The 19,863-nt window shown below is 30.8% G+C and overlaps 1 protein-coding gene across 5 annotated transcripts; it reads right to left on the bottom strand.

The window, feature by feature from the left end:
* Positions 1-3,133: 3,133 nt before the first annotated feature.
* LOC108911158 (alpha-tubulin N-acetyltransferase) lies at positions 3,134-18,828 on the bottom strand. 5 transcript variants are annotated; one of them, XM_018716008.1, is made up of 8 exons: positions 18,567-18,828; positions 16,903-17,052; positions 16,462-16,633; positions 16,016-16,194; positions 13,244-13,343; positions 13,138-13,184; positions 12,616-12,663; positions 3,134-5,672 (listed from the first exon to the last, which is right to left on the bottom strand). In XM_018716008.1, the coding sequence occupies exons 1-8, from the start codon at positions 18,668-18,670 to the stop codon at positions 5,360-5,362; spliced, it is 1,113 nt and encodes a 370-aa protein (XP_018571524.1). In that variant the 5' UTR covers positions 18,671-18,828; the 3' UTR covers positions 3,134-5,359. The 5 variants fall into 5 exon arrangements, with proteins under 5 accessions (XP_018571524.1, XP_018571525.1, XP_018571526.1 ...); XM_018716010.1 differs by having other exon boundaries at positions 5,585-5,729; XM_018716009.1 differs by lacking the exon at positions 12,616-12,663.
* Between the last annotated feature and the right edge of the window lie 1,035 nt (positions 18,829-19,863).

Raw genomic sequence — 19,863 nt, 5'->3', positions numbered from 1 at the left:
CTAGCGTAAACAAGCCTTTGATCCGATTACAAATATCATAATAAAATGCCCTATTCTTTATTATTTTAATTAAAACAATAAAATTATATATAACGAACGTTCGCCAGTTGACTTTATTGATGCCCGAGCGCCTTAGTTCATTTCTAGTTGTAATGAGGCACGTGTTCTAATTCTGAGTCAATGTTTTCACAACGTGCTTATTAGAAGAATTATGGGGATACGCCACGCCTTTCGCGCATTTCGCGGCTCATGAGATATTAAAAGATCTCTACCTGCTAAGCTATTATTGTTGAGGTATTAAATGTTTGAAAGTTTTCTTTCTCTGTAGGTGCTTCTTCTGAAATATAGTAATTGGGTATACATTGGAAATAAAACACTATATATATTTTTTGTATTTCTATTTGACTAATACAGGTATCCAACAGCTAATCCAGTGGTCAGACAACAAAAAATTATATTCTTATATGAAAAAATTAAGCAGTAGCTAGTCACCTTCTTTGTAAGCACATAATAGAAATAGTGCACTATTATTGATGTACGGGGTGTTATAATAAATTACAATAGATTCTAACGGCAAAATCAAAATTTAAGTGTCTAGTATTATGCAGAAATTGATCGTTTTGTGAGACATGAGCAAGGGAATATTGGAAATTTTTCATTTAGTATCATGAAGAAACAAAACTGCGAAACTTTAGGAAGTTCAGGAAATGTGATGATAAACTTAAGTAAAAATAACTGTTTTTTTGTCCTTATTCTGAATGTAAGCTATCTTACACCCTGGGGAACACTTGTATGGTACAGTGAATATGCCGGGTGATTCAGTTTGATATTCGCGACCTCGTATCTCTTTTATTTTAACAAATAGCTATAACAAACCCTATATATTTTTAAATCGCCGCAAAAACTATATCAAATGACATTATTAGATCGTCTCCATGGTAACATGTCAAAATTACTATAGTCAATTGTTTTTGTTCAAATGGTACACTATATATTTTTTTATCAATTCTGGAAGATATTTTTTTTCTGCGTTCAGCTATGTAAGGAAGTCTACAGTTTCATTAGAAATATTGCTAGAAAAACAGATGAACCCTACTTTCAGTAGCTTTATTCTGAAAAATTATATAGCCAGCTGCGGAAACAACTGAATTTTGACGTTTCTAAATAACGGTTTGTCAAAATAATCTACCTATTCTATCTATAACTAATTATCACATGAATACTTATAGTAACCAAGAAAAACTATGTAGAGGGCCGAAGGAACGCTAAAGCTGCCAGGTATTTATATCGTTTTCCACAGACAACTTCCAGCAGATAAAATTTTCGGAAAGTTAGCCAGGAATTTGGCGGCAGATGGAAGTTTTCAAAAGAAGAGTTTTTAAACCCAGGAGGTCAAGAGATAAAGAACATTCGATAAAGGTGTTAAATGGCCTGCTAGATCTCTGGATCTCACTCCTATAAATTTCTTTCTTTGCCTTTACCTAAATGATATTGACGACCTTAAGAACAGAATAAGAGTAGAATGTCGGAAATTAAATGAAGAAACACTAGAATGTGTTTGTAGAGAGGGAGTGTTAGAGCTATTCTGTGTTTGGAAGCAAATGGAGGACATTTGGAACATTTGAAATAAGTATTGTTTTAAATTGTTATATTATTACCGTATTAAAAATAAAATATGTGACTTTAAAAAACATAGTAACTTGTTTCCGCAGCTGGCTATCATCCTTCAGAATAAAGCTACGAAAAGTAGGGTTCATCTTTTTTGCTGCTTTTCTAGTAATATTTCTAATGAAACTGTAGACTTCCATACATAGCTGAACACAGAAAAAAATATCTTCTAGAATTAAAATATATAGTGTGCCATTTGAACAAAAACAGTTGACTATAGTAATTTTGACATATGTTGCCATGGAGACGTTCTAATAATGTCATTTGATAGAGTTTGAGCGGCAATTTAATAATATATAGGGTTTGTATAGCTATTGGTTAAAATAAGAGATACAGGGCTGCGAATACCAAACTGAATCACACTGTATATTGTTTCTAACTTGCTTAAATTTTCTAAAACCCTCTTAAATATTTTTAATTATCCACCATCCCTGACTTTACCACTGAATATCAAATTTCATATAAATCAGGTAATACATGCAGAGGTATGTCATTTAAATAATACCCTGTAGAAGGTACAAAGACCATCATAATTAGAAAGTAACAAATAGAGTTAAATATTACTTTGTTGCCCAGGATCCAGAGGAATAAGAGAAACAGACACTACTCTTAGCACTTCAGTGGTGAAACTACTATTTTTATTTCTTCATCCTAACACCCATAAAAATAGTCCTGTTTTTGTTTTATGCACTATTCTCAGCATTGTAATTCAGAAATTGTCAAACTGTAAGGTATATCAATAATAGCACACATTCTATTACATAACTATGACGATACATAACATTTTATCAAGTTATAAGTAGGTACTGCTTAGCCCTGCCACATAAAGAGCTATGCCAAACATTAACAAAAAAATTCAGTTTGGACTTTGACATAAAGCTTTAATTAATACTGTTATTCAACGTAAGCGAATTAGAGTTAGGTACTGTTACATCTAGCAGACAAAGCACAATGTTATTCTACTCTTATTTTAAACAGAAGTAATGTTAACGAATTATTGGATGCATCCAGCCAGTCAGCTGCCAAATAAAAGTTCTTAGATTGCTCAGGGGCTGTTAATCAGCTGCATAAATTTGTAGCGAATAGCAGACTTAAGACCAACATAATTTATTATAAGAGCGTATACGAGTAGATTGCAAGACATCAATTGTTTGTGGATTTAAGCAGTTTACATTTCTTACTTAGTGGCTGGGTTAGGCTGAACATATCCACTGAAGTGTTTCGAATTCAATTTCAGAAATTTGTAAATTACATAAATGTGATTAAATTACATTGATGTAATTTTATGATGGGATTGGAGACCCTGGTGCAAGAAGGGGATAAACAGCGTCAACTTTTGGAAAAAAGGTAATAAACTAATTCAAATAAATTTAAAAAATTGTTTTCTATTCCAGGAAAATTTATTTCAATTAGCTTATCACGTTTTTATTAAGTAAAAAAAAAGTATATTTAAAATTTTCTCCAGTTATTTAGTATTTTTTGTGGTCAAAACATTTTTTTCATATCCAAAATTTTTACATAAAAAAAACTTATCCCCTTTTCTTACGATTTTGGTTTGAGCTACTATATCAACAATCATACAAATTTTAAAAAATTGTAATCTTATTTTTCCGTGTAAATTCAGATTTTGAAAGTATATAGAAATAATAGCGGCAAAGTGTGCAAGAATTATCCCCAAATTACTATTAAGAAGAATTTTTGAATTTACGTTTTTTATTGCACATTTATGGTTTAATTTGAGACTGTACAAAGTTAAACCAACCTTAATTATCTTATGTTTATGATTCTCTCTCTAAGAGAACTGTTCCTGAATGATGAATAAAAAAATATAAATTTTACCATCCTGCACTGAAATATAAATTTGTTTCACAGATTTTTGCGAAAAAATTATTTGGAAATATTCATTTAAAAATGTGTACTTAAGCTGCACAAACATCACAAATATATCACAGAAATGGGAAGGGAAGGTGGAAATAATTTTAATTTCAAGTAATTTTAAACTTAAAACTAGTTTACATTACTAATACGTTATTTCTGTTATAAATATTTAAAATGTATGTAGTGCTAGTTCCCTGATTCTGTACATAATTTGTATTGGTACCAACAATATTTATTTAGAAATAAGTTTACGGACAACTTTCGACCAATTACTTGTAATAAAATAGGGCCACTATTAAAATCAAAGCACGAGGCATGTCCACAAAGTAAAGTACTGAACTCTGATGCTGTGGTTTTTGTTTTGCAGAACGCGCGCTATTGTCCCAGTCAGTTGAGAACTGTTGTTGTAGTGGCGTGTTGAAATTAGAGCCGCTATTCCGAATCTTGTCAGATACGAGGCGAGGATCGTAATCCGGTTTCTTCTTGCATAGGGAAAGGCAAATTACAGATTTTTAACAAAATCAAAATTGTTGAAGATGGTGTAATGACTTGTACTAAAGTGTACAAGTGGCGTCATCAGTATAGAGCTGGCAGAAGGAATGTTCATGAAAAACAAAGGAGAGAGATCAATGAAATGTTCGTGCTGTGAAACAAAGGGCCCGGGAGGCGGCGGGATACTTTTTTGATGAAGACATCAAAAAGCTCATACTTCAGCTAACAGTGTATTAAGGTTGAAGGTGATTACGTCAAAAAATAGTGTATGATGTATCTTTGTGAATACGTAAATTGTTCATAAATATACTGCCATTTTGATTTTTAAAAAATTGGGTACTCTTACTTTGTGGATATGCCTCTTATGTAGACATTCCGAGTGGCACCACTTAGTAATAGATTTTTTTTGTGTTATTTCGTTTTGCATTACAAAATGATACCCAACTTTGAGGCTATATTTAATTTGAAAATGTTCACCAGATAATTACTTCTTATTGAATTGTACATATTATTTGGCACTAAAAACTTTTTGTTCCTCAGTAATACAGTTCACCAAATTTTAGATCACTTAATAATTGAAAAGTAATATACTAATACTGACCTTGTCAGTTTCTTAAATAATTACAGTACAAAAATTTTTGTTTCTGGAAATACTAATGTTCACCAAATTTTAGAAGATATCTAGTTTTAAATCAATAACCAGATGTTGAATCAATATCTGGTTATTGACTTAAATGTGGAAATTGTCAGAAATTGGCAAACATTTAGTATTTTTGGAAGACAAAAATATTTTTTGTCTATCAAATAATTCAAGAAACGGACGAGAAGATAACGTCTGGTTGTCACTTTAGGATTATTATGTGATCAACGTTAAACACAAATCATACAAACCTATTATTTTCCCATATCTATCTACAGAATGGTAAAAGTGGATCAAAGTAGTTGTACATAATGTGAATAATGTAATATTTTTTTATTTCAAAGGCTTAAGCTGTGTATATTAAAATTTTTCTTGTGTTTTTCTCTATACATACATATAAAGCTTTCATGGAATTATACATTTTCTTAGTTAAATATATTTTAATAAATAGTATAAATAATTGAGAATGTAAATTACCCTTAATAATAAGGAAGAATGTAAGATTCATACATTGTAAAAGGGATGTGGTATGTAAGTATACAACCAAGCCACTTATTAAATTTCATAAAATCAACACCACATATTTTATATAATGGTTTATTAGCGGGACAAATTACATATATGAAATAAATAAGAATTTTTATAAATTAAATTTAAATAAGCATCTCAGTGATACAAATTTTACCATAATTTGTTATGATAAAATTTTATATCAAAGTAGCCTTGATTGGTTAAGTGACTTGGAGTTTTTGTACTTGCTGCATTATCTGCTTCCGATGAAGGCAAATTTTCAGCTATTGCATCCTCATTAATTTTAACCGCTTTTAAATTATTTTGAATATCAGTTAATTCTACGTTATCTTCTAAATTTTTACAATCCTTATCGTTCAAAGCAATGTCCCCTATTTCTTCTTCACTTTTTTGAATTGATAGGGATTGTGGTCGTTCCAATTTTGAAGAAACATGGGGTTTTTCAACGTCATCTTGCACATCACTAGAATATTGGAATATTTCTAAAAATCTATGTGTTTACTGAGAAACAATTTGCGCCCTAAGAAAGAAAAATAAGCAAAAAATAATAAAAAATAAAATAAATCAAAATAAGTAAATCTAATAATGATAATAACTAAATGCAAACATTTTTTACTCAATGTGTTACTCTAATTCTAATTAAGATGTAGAATTATATATTTTTTTACAATACAACTATTCACAGATATATTATTTAATTTTTGAAGGTCAGGTTTCACTAGAGACTGAAAGGAGAATTGAAAGATATTAAATTATTTTTATGTTAAGCCAAGAATTATAGCCCTGTTTTGTTTTTGTTGGCTTTGGATCACAAGAAACTTTATAACAGCTTGGTATTTGATAAAAAGTTATATGCATATCTTTTTACATATATCAAGGATTTTTGTTGCTACCTTTAATACTTATTCCTTATTGCTGCAAAAGGGATTAGAGATGAGATCAAACTCATTGTTTGACTGTTAAATATTTTAGTAAAAATCACTATAGTCGATAATCTAGGTCTAATTTTCAGATTGCTATCACATACACAGTGTAGGCCTCACAAAACTATAAAATATATATTTTAATTTTCCTCATAATATGGAATTCATTAGGTTTTGTATATGAGCAAGAGTTGATTTATTTTTGCAAAACAAATAGTTAAGTTATCAAATATTTAAAATTTATCTTTGTAGAAAACAATATTTGCTGAGAATGGCACGCATAAGTGGGACATTTCAATTATCTAAAGTTATTATAATAATTTCTCCCAAATCTTCTCTTGTTAATAATTTCTCTAGATAAAACGTGACCTTCTTTAATTCAAGTGTTATTTATAAAAAGCGTGCGTCATTCAATTGTCACAAATGAAGAAACAAAAAATAAATACAAATTTTACACATTAATTTAAACTAAATTACCATATTGCAAAAAATATTACTTGTCCCAAATTATTAGAAAATTTTATTTCCCTCAACTCATCATACTGATATAATAAAATTACCATGTTTATAATATACAATAAATAATTAAATTTTAAATAAGTACTGACAAAATATTAGAAAATGTTTAAATCTTCTTTTTGTTTTAGAATTTTCAAGCATAAATTGGTTAAACAAATATTGAGATGGCCTGTTTCTTTTTCTTAGTATATGGTTCCCAGAAAGATTGGAACACTGCTGTACCACATACCAGGGATGGGCAAAAATAACCGGTTAAATGAATAACCGATTATTGTGTCGGTTAACCGGTCAAAAACCGGTTATTTCCCGACTTCGGTTTAACCTGATAACTGATTATTTATGTAAAAACCGCGTGCCGGTTATTTTACCGAGACCGAGTGAAAATTTTAGCTCTAGCTCACTGTACGATTAAAGTATATTGTGCTCTATCCCTAAACTTGATAGTAGCTCAGACCACAGCATAGATAAAATAAATAAATATTTATTTTGCTGTGATCAGAGTTAAGCCATCGTCGGCCGGACATTCTATTTAGTGGTGTGTGGGTCGGACTACGCTAATTAGGCTTCCTTGACGGGACAAAACATATTGGTCATTATGAGGTGTCAAAATAACAATAAATTTCAGCTGTCAAATCAATGTTTTATTTCTCCTCGACATGAAAACCTAACCATTTGATAAAGTTTTAAAAAATAAATATAAGCACTGCTTGGTGTTTGAATAAAAGTAAAAAAATATAAATTTTTAAATCAGATACATGACTACACAATTTTTTAATACAGAGATAAATTAGAGCAATCACTAAAATTTAAAAGGGCCGGTTATCTCAATAACCGGTTTTTAGGTAGAAATTAACCGATTCAGGTTTAACCGACTAAGAAAAATAACCGGTTATTTTTCAATAACCGCTCATCCCTACCACATACCTGAAACACCTGGTATCAATATAAAGCAATTTATACCAACTTATCTAGCAACAAAAGTCAACTTCTACTGAGTGTGAAATATAGACTGCTGATTGTGGTCCCACGAAACAAATTGAACATTTTTAATATTTTGAAAGGTCTTACTGGTATAATAACTTTTGGTTACTTATCGGTCATTTTCAAATTTTCAAAATTATATTTCTTTGAATTAGTATTTTATGCTTCCCGCATATTTTTAAACAGTTTTTGTATTTTATGATATAATAACTGTCTTTTTGCATGAACGTTATCTTTGATCATATTTAAGAAAGGAAAATAATAATTGAAAAATATAAATAATTATTTTAATGGCCCAGTATAGTTTTTTTTTAAATAGAAGAAAAAACTCACACCACAAAAATAATCAAATTTATTATTTAAAAATTTCAAATAATTTTCGGGAGCTCTTTGAGGACGAGCGATTTCGGATATAAAAATATTGCATTATAAAAATTGTACTTACTAAAGCAAATGCCCTATATGACATGATCTATCGAAATTAAATTTTAGTATTAACAAAGAGAGATAAGTACAATTCAATCATGTTTTTTTTTTCTTAAAAAAAATGTTTTTCCAATTTTTAGCAAAGCTTTTTAAATATATCACATTCGGCGAGGAATTATAATGTGTTCCAAAATATGAGTGGTGCTGCTAAAATTGGAACACCCTACAGCTAAGCTGATCTAAATTATCTTACTTTCATTCCAGGAGTCTGTGTCCCAAACTTTTTAGGACAACTGGTACAAAAGTCTAATTCAGATTGTTCATCATATTTCCTTAATTTCAGTTTTTCAGACAAGTTTTCAATAAATTTTCTAATAATTTAAAACAACTAACTTACCTGGATAATTAATTGTAGAAAAAAATGCAAATATATTGGATAAACATATGGACAGGACTGTTAGGGTTGACGAATACTGACTGCATTATTTGGTCCTGTTAAAACTTGTGACCTATAAAAGGGGTAAGACACGTAGAACGTAAATATTTAATTTAGGTTGCCTTACTTTGTAAATTGCGGTGGATAACCATATGTCAGGCATCCTTCTTCATATACAGGCTGCATATCTCCTTGGCTATAATCATTGTCGACTAAGTTTACGATGGTATCAAATTATATAATACCAGTCAAAATCAATTATAACGATTTTCACGGGACATACAAATATGGTTCTTATAACTGATACGTTGATCTAAATCCAAAATTATTTAGAGGAATACTGCACCACTCTGTTGGCAGACTTTAAGTTTTAAGTTTAAGTAACAAGTTTTCCACAAATCCCGCTAAAAGCGATATCAAGATATGTAAAATATCAATGGCAAAGCCAATATCTGTGTGTTTAACATTCCATTAACTAATTTATTTATTTGATATTTAAATAAATTGGACAGTCATCATATTCTAAATAAATCGGGAAACTGTAGGGTTTAAGTTATGACAAGTAAGTATCACATACAGGTGGTTGATCTTTATGTGCACTATAATTTCATAATGTCAATCTATGTGATGTATTCACATATGACTGTTTCGTTTCCCGGATATTTATAGTTATAAGAACCACTGGTCTCATAAGCTAAGCTACCAGATAAGTAAAAGTACCAATTTTTTATCCAACAGACATTGATGAAGAAATTGTTAATTTTATATTTATATAATTCGCATTTTTGTAAATTTCCTAGCTTTAATAGATTCAGAAAATGAAGACGATATTTTATATTTATTAGCCAATTTTGGGGATTTTGAATGACTTGAATTAATTTTTTAAATAATTATCTTTTTATTTTAATAATCAACCTTTACTACAAATGAAATGTATTAATATGGTTTGTTAAGAATTACTATACAGGGTGATTCAGAACTTATCCGAAAATCAATTTTTGATTGTATAGAGCTCTTACAAATAAAATTTTGTAAAAAAAAATATCAAAAAGGGCAGTTCGAAAAGGATTTAAAAATACACTTCTGCACGACACTGGAAACTGGTCTGCTGAATCAACAAAATGCTAGAGTGGAATGTACACGAGAGACCAGGGAGAAGTCGGGCAGTCGTCGAAAGTGAAGGAGTACCGGAAAGAGTACGCGAGAACACGATATGTTAGTCATTACATACTTCCAAATCCATAAAAACAAAAGCAATGTGGTGTCAATGAATTAAAGTAAATTAGTATTTAATTAGTTTTTAGTTCGAATTGATAAAAGTAATAGTCTAGAGAGTTCCGGAGAAGGGTAAGTAAGTCTTTAAATACTCTAGGGCGCCAGAGGTTGCAACTGCTTCCGCGGACCGACAGGAGCTGTAATAATTCTAACATTTAGGATATTTTTAGTTTTTTTTTTGTTGTTTTTTGATGAAATTACTCACTTTATGTCTTAAATTTTCATCTTGATTAGGCAGTGTTTTTATTAGAGCTCGATCCCAAACCTTTTTAGGACTACGATAAGTAGTAAGAGGATTTGATTGTATCACCGCTCAACGAAATATTCCAAAAAGTAGGGTAATCGTTACAACTGCCTGCTTTTGCCGCTATTTTTATTATTAATTAATAAAATTAATTTGTGGTTTGAATTAATAAAATAATTAGAATACCTCATGTCACAACTGTTTAAAATTTTGTCCACCGACGTGTAAACACATTTGGGTCCATCGTAACCAGTTTCTACAAACTAACAATGTTGTTTTGCTTCGTCATAAAGGCCTGCACATACATAAGCGGTAGCGATGACTGTGGCGTTATTCGAATTTAAATATACAGCTCGTACCACGACATGTATGTTTTGACCCATTTGTTTCTATGTGGTACATTCAAACGATACCGCTTATCTTACTGCGTATGTATACACAGGCCTTAACACAAATACTTCACTATAACACAAATGTCGTATTGCTTCACCATAAATTAAAACGATACCCATCAACTCCGAGTTACTATACACGTAAGCAATTTTTGACACTTGAAAAGCTAAGGTAAACACTATCGCAAAAAGTTAATACTAAAATCGGATTTCAGTATTCAGGATCGCCATGTGGAGAGAGAGCGAACTGTGTACAGTGGATAATGCGAATGACGCTATGTAACAGTTTTAAATACTACAACTTCAATAATTTTTTTCTCGGAAACTAAAGGATTTTACAAAAATATTTTTTACGATAGTGACTCCATTTTTCATGACGCATCTATTCTCAAATTTTTCCGATAAGTTGTGAATCACCCTGTATATTATTTTAATTCATTTTTATTTTAAAAATATCAGCGAATGGTCATAAAATTTATTACATCAGTGACCAGTGAAGTAAAATAACAGCAATTTTTTTTAACTATTATTTAGACTTTTTGCAGCACAAAAACTGTTTTATCATTTTGTTTAAGTCAAAAATCATACCATATTGTAGGACTTTTGCATAAAGAATTACCTTGAATTCTGGTTCGCTTCAGGACCTTGAGGATTACCTGCTGTGGCGGCAGCAGATCTATTTTCCACTTGAGTGTTGTCTCCAAAAGCGTTTAGTACAAACTCGCCACTCCTCTGAGTGATACTGTTCGGCATGTTTGGAGCAGAGCTAGATTCATTAACTAAATTATGCCTGGACATTTGTGCGTTCGATACATTCCTGTCACTGTAAACGGGTCTCGCCATTTGTACCAAGGATGGATCTTGAGGCTGTACCTTGTCAAAATTCTGATTAAATTGTTCCTTAGTTCCGGCTAAATTCAGATTCTGATTACCGTACGCTTGGTTGTATGCGACTTGCCCACTTGCACCGTAAGGTTGTTGTAACGGAACGTTTTGTTGTCCCACAGCTTGCTGATTAAATTGACCACTTGCGACTGGCTGCGGAGGCATGCGGTTTGGCATATTACCCGTGTGTGGAGCACTGGAACTTCCGTATGGGTGCGGCGATAAAATTTGCGACTGTGAAATGTTGTGGTGCGGATAAGAGTGTAGCTGACTCAAATTGTTATCGACTTGGGGAATCTGTGGCAACTGATTAACAGTAAAGTTATTTGACTGCACGTTTTGGTTAGATTGTAAGTGTGGTTCGATTGTATTCTGATGAGGTGGTGAAACTTCCTGTGTCCTCGTCACATTTTGCGCTACTTGTTGGGGTGCTTGTAAATTGTTATTGGTGGAATATTGCGGCATCAGATCAGACGTATTGTTAATATTTCTGACATTTTGCATGTAATTTTCCCTCACGGTATTGTTGTAAGTATTATTTGGAATGTTAGATTCCACCGTTTGATTTTCATAGGCTTGTGGTGGCATTTTTGCATTTACGTATTGAGTATTTGGAGACGGTACATTATTATTTGCTGCGGTGTTCGTCGAAGACACGTGATTATTCAAATTTAAATTCTGAAACTGTTGATTTACATTTGCGTATTGTAGAGGTGGAGAAATAATCCCCTGTTGATGTTGTGGATTGTTCAAATAAAGTTGTGAACTGACGGGGTTGGAGTGGGCGTTGAAATTTTGTGGAACTTGTGCATTTTCCAAATTATGGTATGGCTGTTGCACGTAACTTTGATTTCCTGCTTGGGGCGCTGTAACGAGACTTTCCCGATTCCCCTGAGTAATATTTTGATAATGAGCCTCATTGTAGTTATTAGCATATAATGTTTTTTGCAGGTCATTATTCAACGCATGTTGATTATAAATATGTTGCGCGCTATTATATTGTGGTTGCGAGATGTTCTGATTCTGAAGTGCGACATCCGCGGAAGGCAGTTGGTTAGTGTTATATTGGTAACTCTGCACCGTTCCCGTTGGAATTTGATTGGACGTTACCACGTTGTGCATATTTTGTGGATTTAAAACGCTTTGAGAATTGTCGTTTTGAGTTTGGTTAATATTTTGCAAATTTGAGTTTTCATAGTTTTGACTGCATGCGTTGTTCAGTATTCGTTGCCCCACGCTCACGTTGGGAGTGCTTTGGGAAACGGGATAGGATCTAGAAGGAAATATTACCTATTGCAAGGGACATTGTGAAACAAAAAACTTACCCTCCAAGATGAACTCCTTGATAATTAGTAGCCGGTAGCGACTTAACCCTTATAAGCAATAGTAGAAGTTAGGTTAAAGAACTTTTATCTTTTATCATTATTATTTTCAGTTCCTTTCCTCCGTCGTTAAGCAATAATCAAAATTATTTATAACTTATAAGTTTTGTAATAGAATTATACAGGGTGGTTCACAAACGGTGATCAAAAATGAAACCTCGTATTCTTTGGTGGATTTTAAGGGGTCCTTTGTATAAATTTTTCTCGGGCGTTTCGTTAAAAAGATACAGGGCGTTAAACTTAAAAAAATATTTTTAATTTTGTTTAGTGTAAGTTTAACATTCTGTATCTTTTTAACGAAGCATCTTAGATAAAAACTTTATACGAAAGAGTCTCCTTAAAATTCACCAAAGAATGAGAGGTTTCATTTTTGGTCACCGTTTCTGAAAAACACTGTATTATACGAAGGAAAGGAAAGAATTATTAAAATTAAGTTATGTGTTACTGTGTGTTAAATTTACTCACCCTGTAGGTTCCTGGTTTTTATTATTAGTTGTTTGATTATGTATAATCTGCAAAGTTAGTAATGTTATTATCTATTAATGCTACAATTTTACTAAAATGTACGTACTTGACCCATGCTACATGGGGGTCTTGGGGCACCGTATCGCCCTTGAGGAGAAGTAAACTTCTGTAGACCATTAGCCGATTCTTTTCTTCCCAAATTACCACTAGAACGATACATAAAAGTATCAGATGAGGGATTTTATAAAATATTTAATTTTATTTTGGCGCATATAAATAAATAATGAGACAGGGATTCTATTACAGGATGTAATAATGTTTAAATTGTAAAATAATTATTAAGAGCAATTGCATATATCCGGCATCCCAGAATTCTACAGATGTAGTACAAAAAAAATTATATGGATTAAAAAGTGATAAAATATCAGCAAGAACAAATATTTTGTTTTATCATTTTATTGGCTCGATGGCATTAGTTTTAATTTGCTTATCATTTAAATATCTAATAAGTATAAAGTACTTCTTAAACTCTCAAAATAACTTGTTTTGAACGTTATAAAATTTGAAAAAACTGTCCACCAAAAAGTTCAGGTAATTTATAATTTTTACCCCGATCTGTTCTGATATATTTCCAAATTAAATTTTAGAATGATTGTCTACTCATCTTGTTGGGCAAGGCAGTTAATATACAGGGTGTTTTGAAAGTCCGTCAGTAAACTCTGGGAGGTGATTTTACAGATTAAAATAACAGCAGTATGTAATGAAAATTTTTTTGAATTGTCAATTGTTTGCAAGTTACAGCTTGTCAAAGTTCAATTTTTATTTTTTTTTATTCACCTTTGATTAGTCCCACATTTGGAATATCCATTGAGTAGATCAAGCTCTATTGGAGCAGTCAGAAAAAAGTTTCACTTCACGCGACTAGAAGACACTATCTAGAACCCAAAATTTTTGTTGATAACTTTTTTCTTGCTAGACATCACAAAAATTTAAATATCATCGAAAAGAGAAAGAATATCAGAAAAACTTATGTACTCTTTATTCAAGCCAATAAATGTAACCGTTTAGCTGGAAATTGCTATTAAAGTTTTATTAAACATCAAATTTTTCATACTTCATTCTGTAATTAATCAAGTTGCCATGCTTTAAATAAATGTCATTAGTAATTCTGGTGTTACGAATTGTATCGAAAAGCAGGTATAAGTTTGATTTTTCTCCATAATTTATCATTAAAGATCTGTAATAGCATTGTGGAAAAATAATATGAGGATAATGAATTTACTAATATTTTATTTACTAACGAAGCTGGCATTATAAGAGATGGTATTCCAGCATGGCTACTTGATTAATTGTAGAAATAATTATCAAAATTTGATGTTTAATAACACTTTAACATCGATTTCCTAAACGGTTATATTTATCGGCTTGAACAAAGAATACATAATTTCTTCTGATATGTTTCTCTTTTTAATAATGTTTAAATTTCTATGATGTCTAGTAAGAGAAAAAAGTTATGAACAAAACAAATGTTCTAGGTAAAGTGCCCTCTAGTGAAGTATAACGACACTTATCTCTGATTGATCCAATAGGGCTTGATCTATTCAACGGATCTTCCAAATGAGAGAGACTAATCGAACATATTTATTGAAGTTATTGAAAAAAAAAGAACTTTGACAAGCTGTAACTTGCAAACAATTGACAATTAGAAAAAAATGCATTACATATTGCTATTATTTTAATCTCTAGAATCACCTCTCGGATATTTCTGACAGACTTTCGGACCACCCTGTATTTCTAAAATCTTATTTATTTCTTCATACAAATTTCATAGATATTGAATAAAAACTCATTTGTAGGCCTATGTTTCCTATTTTTGAACATAAAATATAGATATAACATATGGCAGGTTAATTGTGGGATATCCTGTATAGTTGGTAGAGGCGAGAAATTTACGGTTGCAAGTTCCTTTTTTTAATAAAATATCTCGATTTTTTTTATTCTATGCTCTGTTTGTGAGAAAAATGATTTTTGTCAGTTTTCCATAATACAACTTTTTATAATTTAAATAAAAAAATGATAATGACATGGGACTTATAATGAAATTATATACAGGGTGATTCTAAATTCAGTAATAATTTTCTAAAAAACCCCCGTACCCCAAGTTATACGCCAACATTCAAATTTGTTTGGAAATTATTCCCAAAAAATAAAAAAAAAATTTACATCTTGTATATCGAAAACTAAGCATTTGTGGACCCACATTTATAGGACAAAAAGTATTATATTGACCTCAAAAATATGCCCCTGAATTCTTTGCACTGAATTTTTAATCACCCTGTATAATATATGGACTAGTAGACTTGGTTAAATATTATGTTTTCTTTTTCAAAGCTTTGGCGTCCTCTAGTTATTTAACGAAGTATTTTATAGGGAATAGGACATTCCTATTCTATGTATTCTGTTCTTGAAGTTTGTTAGTTAATTTTTGTAACACCCTGTATTTCTAATCACTAAATCACATGACGGTTAAAACTAATTTCAATCACCGTAACCCTGGTTAGAATCAGAAATTAATGACCTTCTCTTTTAGAGTACAGTTTTCCCAAAAATATAATGATACACGAAAAGTGCAAATGACACAAATGTATATTCTAAGGAGTTCTAAAAATAAGAAACAAAAATTTATTTTAAATTTCCAATAATTCGTAACAGTTATGCCTATGGCATACTTTTTTAGCCACTGTCAGTTTATTAGGATGCATTTACTGTCTGCTTTGATTCCGGCCTTCGGAAAAATTCATTTTATATTCAAAATTATTTCCTATTTTCAAAATTAACAGCTGTAGGGAGGGTGTAAAATTGTATGTGTATTACTTACCTTGGCTTAGATTCCGTAACGTGACTCGGTTCCGCAGATTTTGGAAAGAAACCATCAAACACAACATAATTATTCATTTGCTTCACAGGTGAATTTAGTAAGTAATGTTTATTAAGAAATCCCAACAACTTATCACTTGGTCTGTCTATAGCCATTTTTACGGGTTCTATTTCTTCTTTCTGGAATATGGAACATTTACATTTTTTTAAAATCTTATTTGACAAAATTTTAAGGGGATTATAAAAAACAAAACCGTCACAACAAAAGAAAAATAATAAAAATTGATTAAATTAATAAATACACCGTTTCATTTTTTAAATGTGTGCACAGCAGCACACTGAGTGACACAAGAATAAAACCTATTACACCCACCAAAAGAACAATTTTTTTGATTTGAATGATTATAATAAATTTTAATTTGTCTAAGTACAAAACGATTATTTTACCTGTAGCATATGTTCAAATAAATGCTTTCCTAACCCAGTCCTTTGGCGAGATTCATGAATATAAAAATCTAAAATACAGGGTGGAGTAACCTGGTAGTGCTGCCCATCTCTGTCAAAAACATACAGTCCTTTATTTCCTGTCTTTAACATACCAGTTACAGCTCCTTTTCCACTAAAATAATTTATTTATAAAACAGGGACAATTTTTTAGTTTAGTATCAATCAATCAAAAACTTTAAAGAGAAATAGTACAACAAAACCAAATTATAAATAAAAAAATGACAAATTAATTAAAACCTCTAAATATTAAGAATTATGAGTATTGTTTAATGAATAAGCTTCTACATTTTGGTTACCGTAGATTATAATTTTAAAATCATGGTGTCTCATAAAGGCATTTGATTACTTTTTTTTATATTAATAATATGAGAGAACACTTACTTATTTGCAGCTTGATCAATTAAAAAGTACAATTTATGTTCTGAATTTCTAAGCCTTTCCGCAGTTGTAATCGGTTTTGAAAGTCCTTGAGCAACCGCAGAAGCCTCTCCCATTGTATTAACAACTTCCGATACCTTTCCTAGGGTGTCCCTAAAATATATTATGAATATCTAATAAATTCTTAAACCTAAACAACTTGGCGCGTTTGCTGTTAAAGGATATTTTACAGAAGGAATTCGAATGTTATTACATTGTCTAATATGTATTTATTCCATGTATATATTTATTTAGAATTAAACACTACTTGTTTTTGAATATGTATAGAGGCATTTCAAAAATAAATAAAGATATTAAAGTAAGGTAAGGACATTAATTTCTTGAATATATCTCTACCCCGATCTCTACATGTACGATAACTAGGTATACCGGCAATCACTCTTTTTTGTTATACAAAAACCGAAGAAGAAAAATTAGAGTTGCCCCATAAACTTATTCCATAATGCAATCTAGACTCAACATATGCATAATTTTTTTCATACAGTTGATGAAGTAACAAGATGCACATAGAAACAAGATTATTGCAATATTCTTCCAGTTTAATGTGTCATCAAGAGCAATTCCCAAGAATTTGACACAGTCTGTTTCACCACTGATTATAGTGCACTTATTTATATTTGCTGAGACAGAATCACATTTATTTTGTCTACTATGAGACCTAATTAGTTTGATTTTATCTGTATTAAAATATAGTTATTGTAACTAAACCGCTTAGATAATGTGTAAAGCATATTTTCTAAATTAATTGATTGTCAATGTTTCTGTCCATCTATGTGAAATAATTAACGACAAATCGTCAGTATACATATAATATTTGGTAAAATCCTTAGATATTGATAAAGTTCCTCAATCAACTGCCATTTTGATGTAAAATTCCAATTATCCTAAATATTAGAAGTTGAATACTTGGAAAATATAAATCAATACATATAGAACAGAAACTTGTGAAAAGTATTAGCCAGACATGCTACTGAAAAATAATATTATTACAACAGGTATTTAAATTCAACATAAACGAACTTTTTTCGATTTACTTATATAAAGATGTTTGGCTGTATATGGAAACTTATTTTTAAATGTAAAAAAGTGATCCTTCCTTTAAAGGAAACTGTCAAGGTTTGTCTGGTTCTGGCAAGACTTTATCAACAGCTGATAGATTTTTAAATAGAGACGAAATATTTTCGTATAATTTTTTGGTCTGATTACATTTTGGTTGCATGTGGCTTTAGTGACAAACATGTCAATATGAAAACTTTGTATATGAAAGTTATGTAGGTAAGAATAAAGTTAAAAACTTAATTTATGAATTATAATATAAAATTAAAAAGTAATAGTCCATTATTATTAAGATTTCTAATTACTAATCATTTAATCCGGCAAATCAAGAGTAGGATCATTTGAAATATATTGACTATTGACTGACTACTCTACATATAGGTATAGCCGCAAAAAATATTATTACTCATGAATGAGTAATGAATTTTTTGTCAACATTTATTATGTAGATATGTACTTCTTTATTACAGTCCATGGATTTATTATCCACGATGTAATTTTAGCCACAAGTGAAGAAAATAGTGTATTACAATTTTTATTTTACAACTTACCATAACGCCCTTCTATCACCACTAAATCCTGGAGGAATCAAATTGTTATTAATTTCTACGATAGGCTGCTTGAATATATCATTGACATTAAATTTAAATTCCATTTTTTAGAAATTCACTTTAAATACGAATAGATTCACACTGTATACTAGGTGATAAACGCTATCAAATTATTTAATCGATTAATTTCAATTTTGAACTACCACCCAGAAATATCTCACTTTTCTCTATCTGACAATTGCAAAATAAACTTGTTTTTTTCTTTACACCGTCACGGAACATCAACGCCTTCCTTGACAATAGAACATGGAACAGAGATATCCTATGACGTCATACATAAAAGAAGACAAGATCAACACTTTTATTTTAAACTTTTAAACAAGTTCATACTAATTTCGGTCTAGATTTGCGTATAACCTCGTCTGCTTGTAATAAGTGTGATTACATGCATTGAGCAATTTCAGGAATCGGCGTGTATAATTTGAGCTTATCTGTGGTTGTAACCACAACCATTAATGAATAGAGTCTATCTAGAGACAGCCAATCTACTTTGTTTTGAGGTTCCCGTATGCACCCATTTTTTCATTCTTCATTCATAATGAAAAAAATAAACTGATATGCTAGTTTTTTTTTTAGTTTCTTTTTTAAACGTACGAAAAAGATCTAGATGTAAAAATGGATAATATTCAAGTTATCTCTGGCCTCTGGCCTACTTCGCATAAGAGAGGCGCATGCGGAGAGCTTTAAACCAAAGTGGATTGAGTGTTTCTAGACTAGTCCGATAATTAGATTATTCTGTGCGTGGACGCGTGTATGTAGTCTATGTACCTATACTCCGCGGTCGAAATTATAAAGAGTGACTAAGACATAATATAAAAATACTATTACCATAATGCGTATAAAATATAAAATGATTTTTATACGGTTCAATATTATTTATCTTTGTGCCGTTCGCTACGCACATCGATAGAATCTATAATCGTCTAGAGACCGAGTTACACTGAACGTCGATCTATATTCTATCTCTGTCTTTTGCACTTGGTAGGGAATAGGGAAATGCTTTTTTAGTGGGTGTAAACGGACTTGATTTAACCCGTCCTGGGAAATGTCATAGCATAGGCGTAGACGAGGGGTCTAATTCCATGACTATAATAAATTTATAAATTAAAAAAACACAATTGGGACGTTTTAATATGCTGTAATAATTAAAATGGATCAAAGTGCCTGTTATAGCAAACCCTAAAAAATATTAGATGTTATGATTTATTATCTTTTTTCATTATTTTCTATATCTTGT

The sequence above is a fragment of the Anoplophora glabripennis genome, unplaced genomic scaffold, assembly GCF_000390285.2.
Source record: "Anoplophora glabripennis isolate ALB-LARVAE unplaced genomic scaffold, Agla_2.0 scaffold239, whole genome shotgun sequence".
Taxonomy (NCBI): Eukaryota; Metazoa; Arthropoda; class Insecta; order Coleoptera; family Cerambycidae; genus Anoplophora; species Anoplophora glabripennis.
This window is presented reverse-complemented; position numbering and strand designations above follow the sequence as displayed.

Excerpts from the sequence above, each read along its gene's own strand:
- LOC108911158 (XM_018716008.1), bottom strand. The coding sequence starts at position 18,670 with ATGGAATTTAAATTTAATGTCAATGATATATTCAAGCAGCCTATCGTA. Across the intron at positions 17,053-18,566 it reads GGTGATAGAAGGGCGTTATG|GGACACCCTAGGAAAGGTAT; the intron begins GTAAGTTGTAAA and ends AATATATTTTAG. Across the intron at positions 12,664-13,137 it reads AAAAACCAGGAACCTACAGG|GGTTAAGTCGCTACCGGCTA; the intron begins GTGAGTAAATTT and ends ATTGCTTATAAG.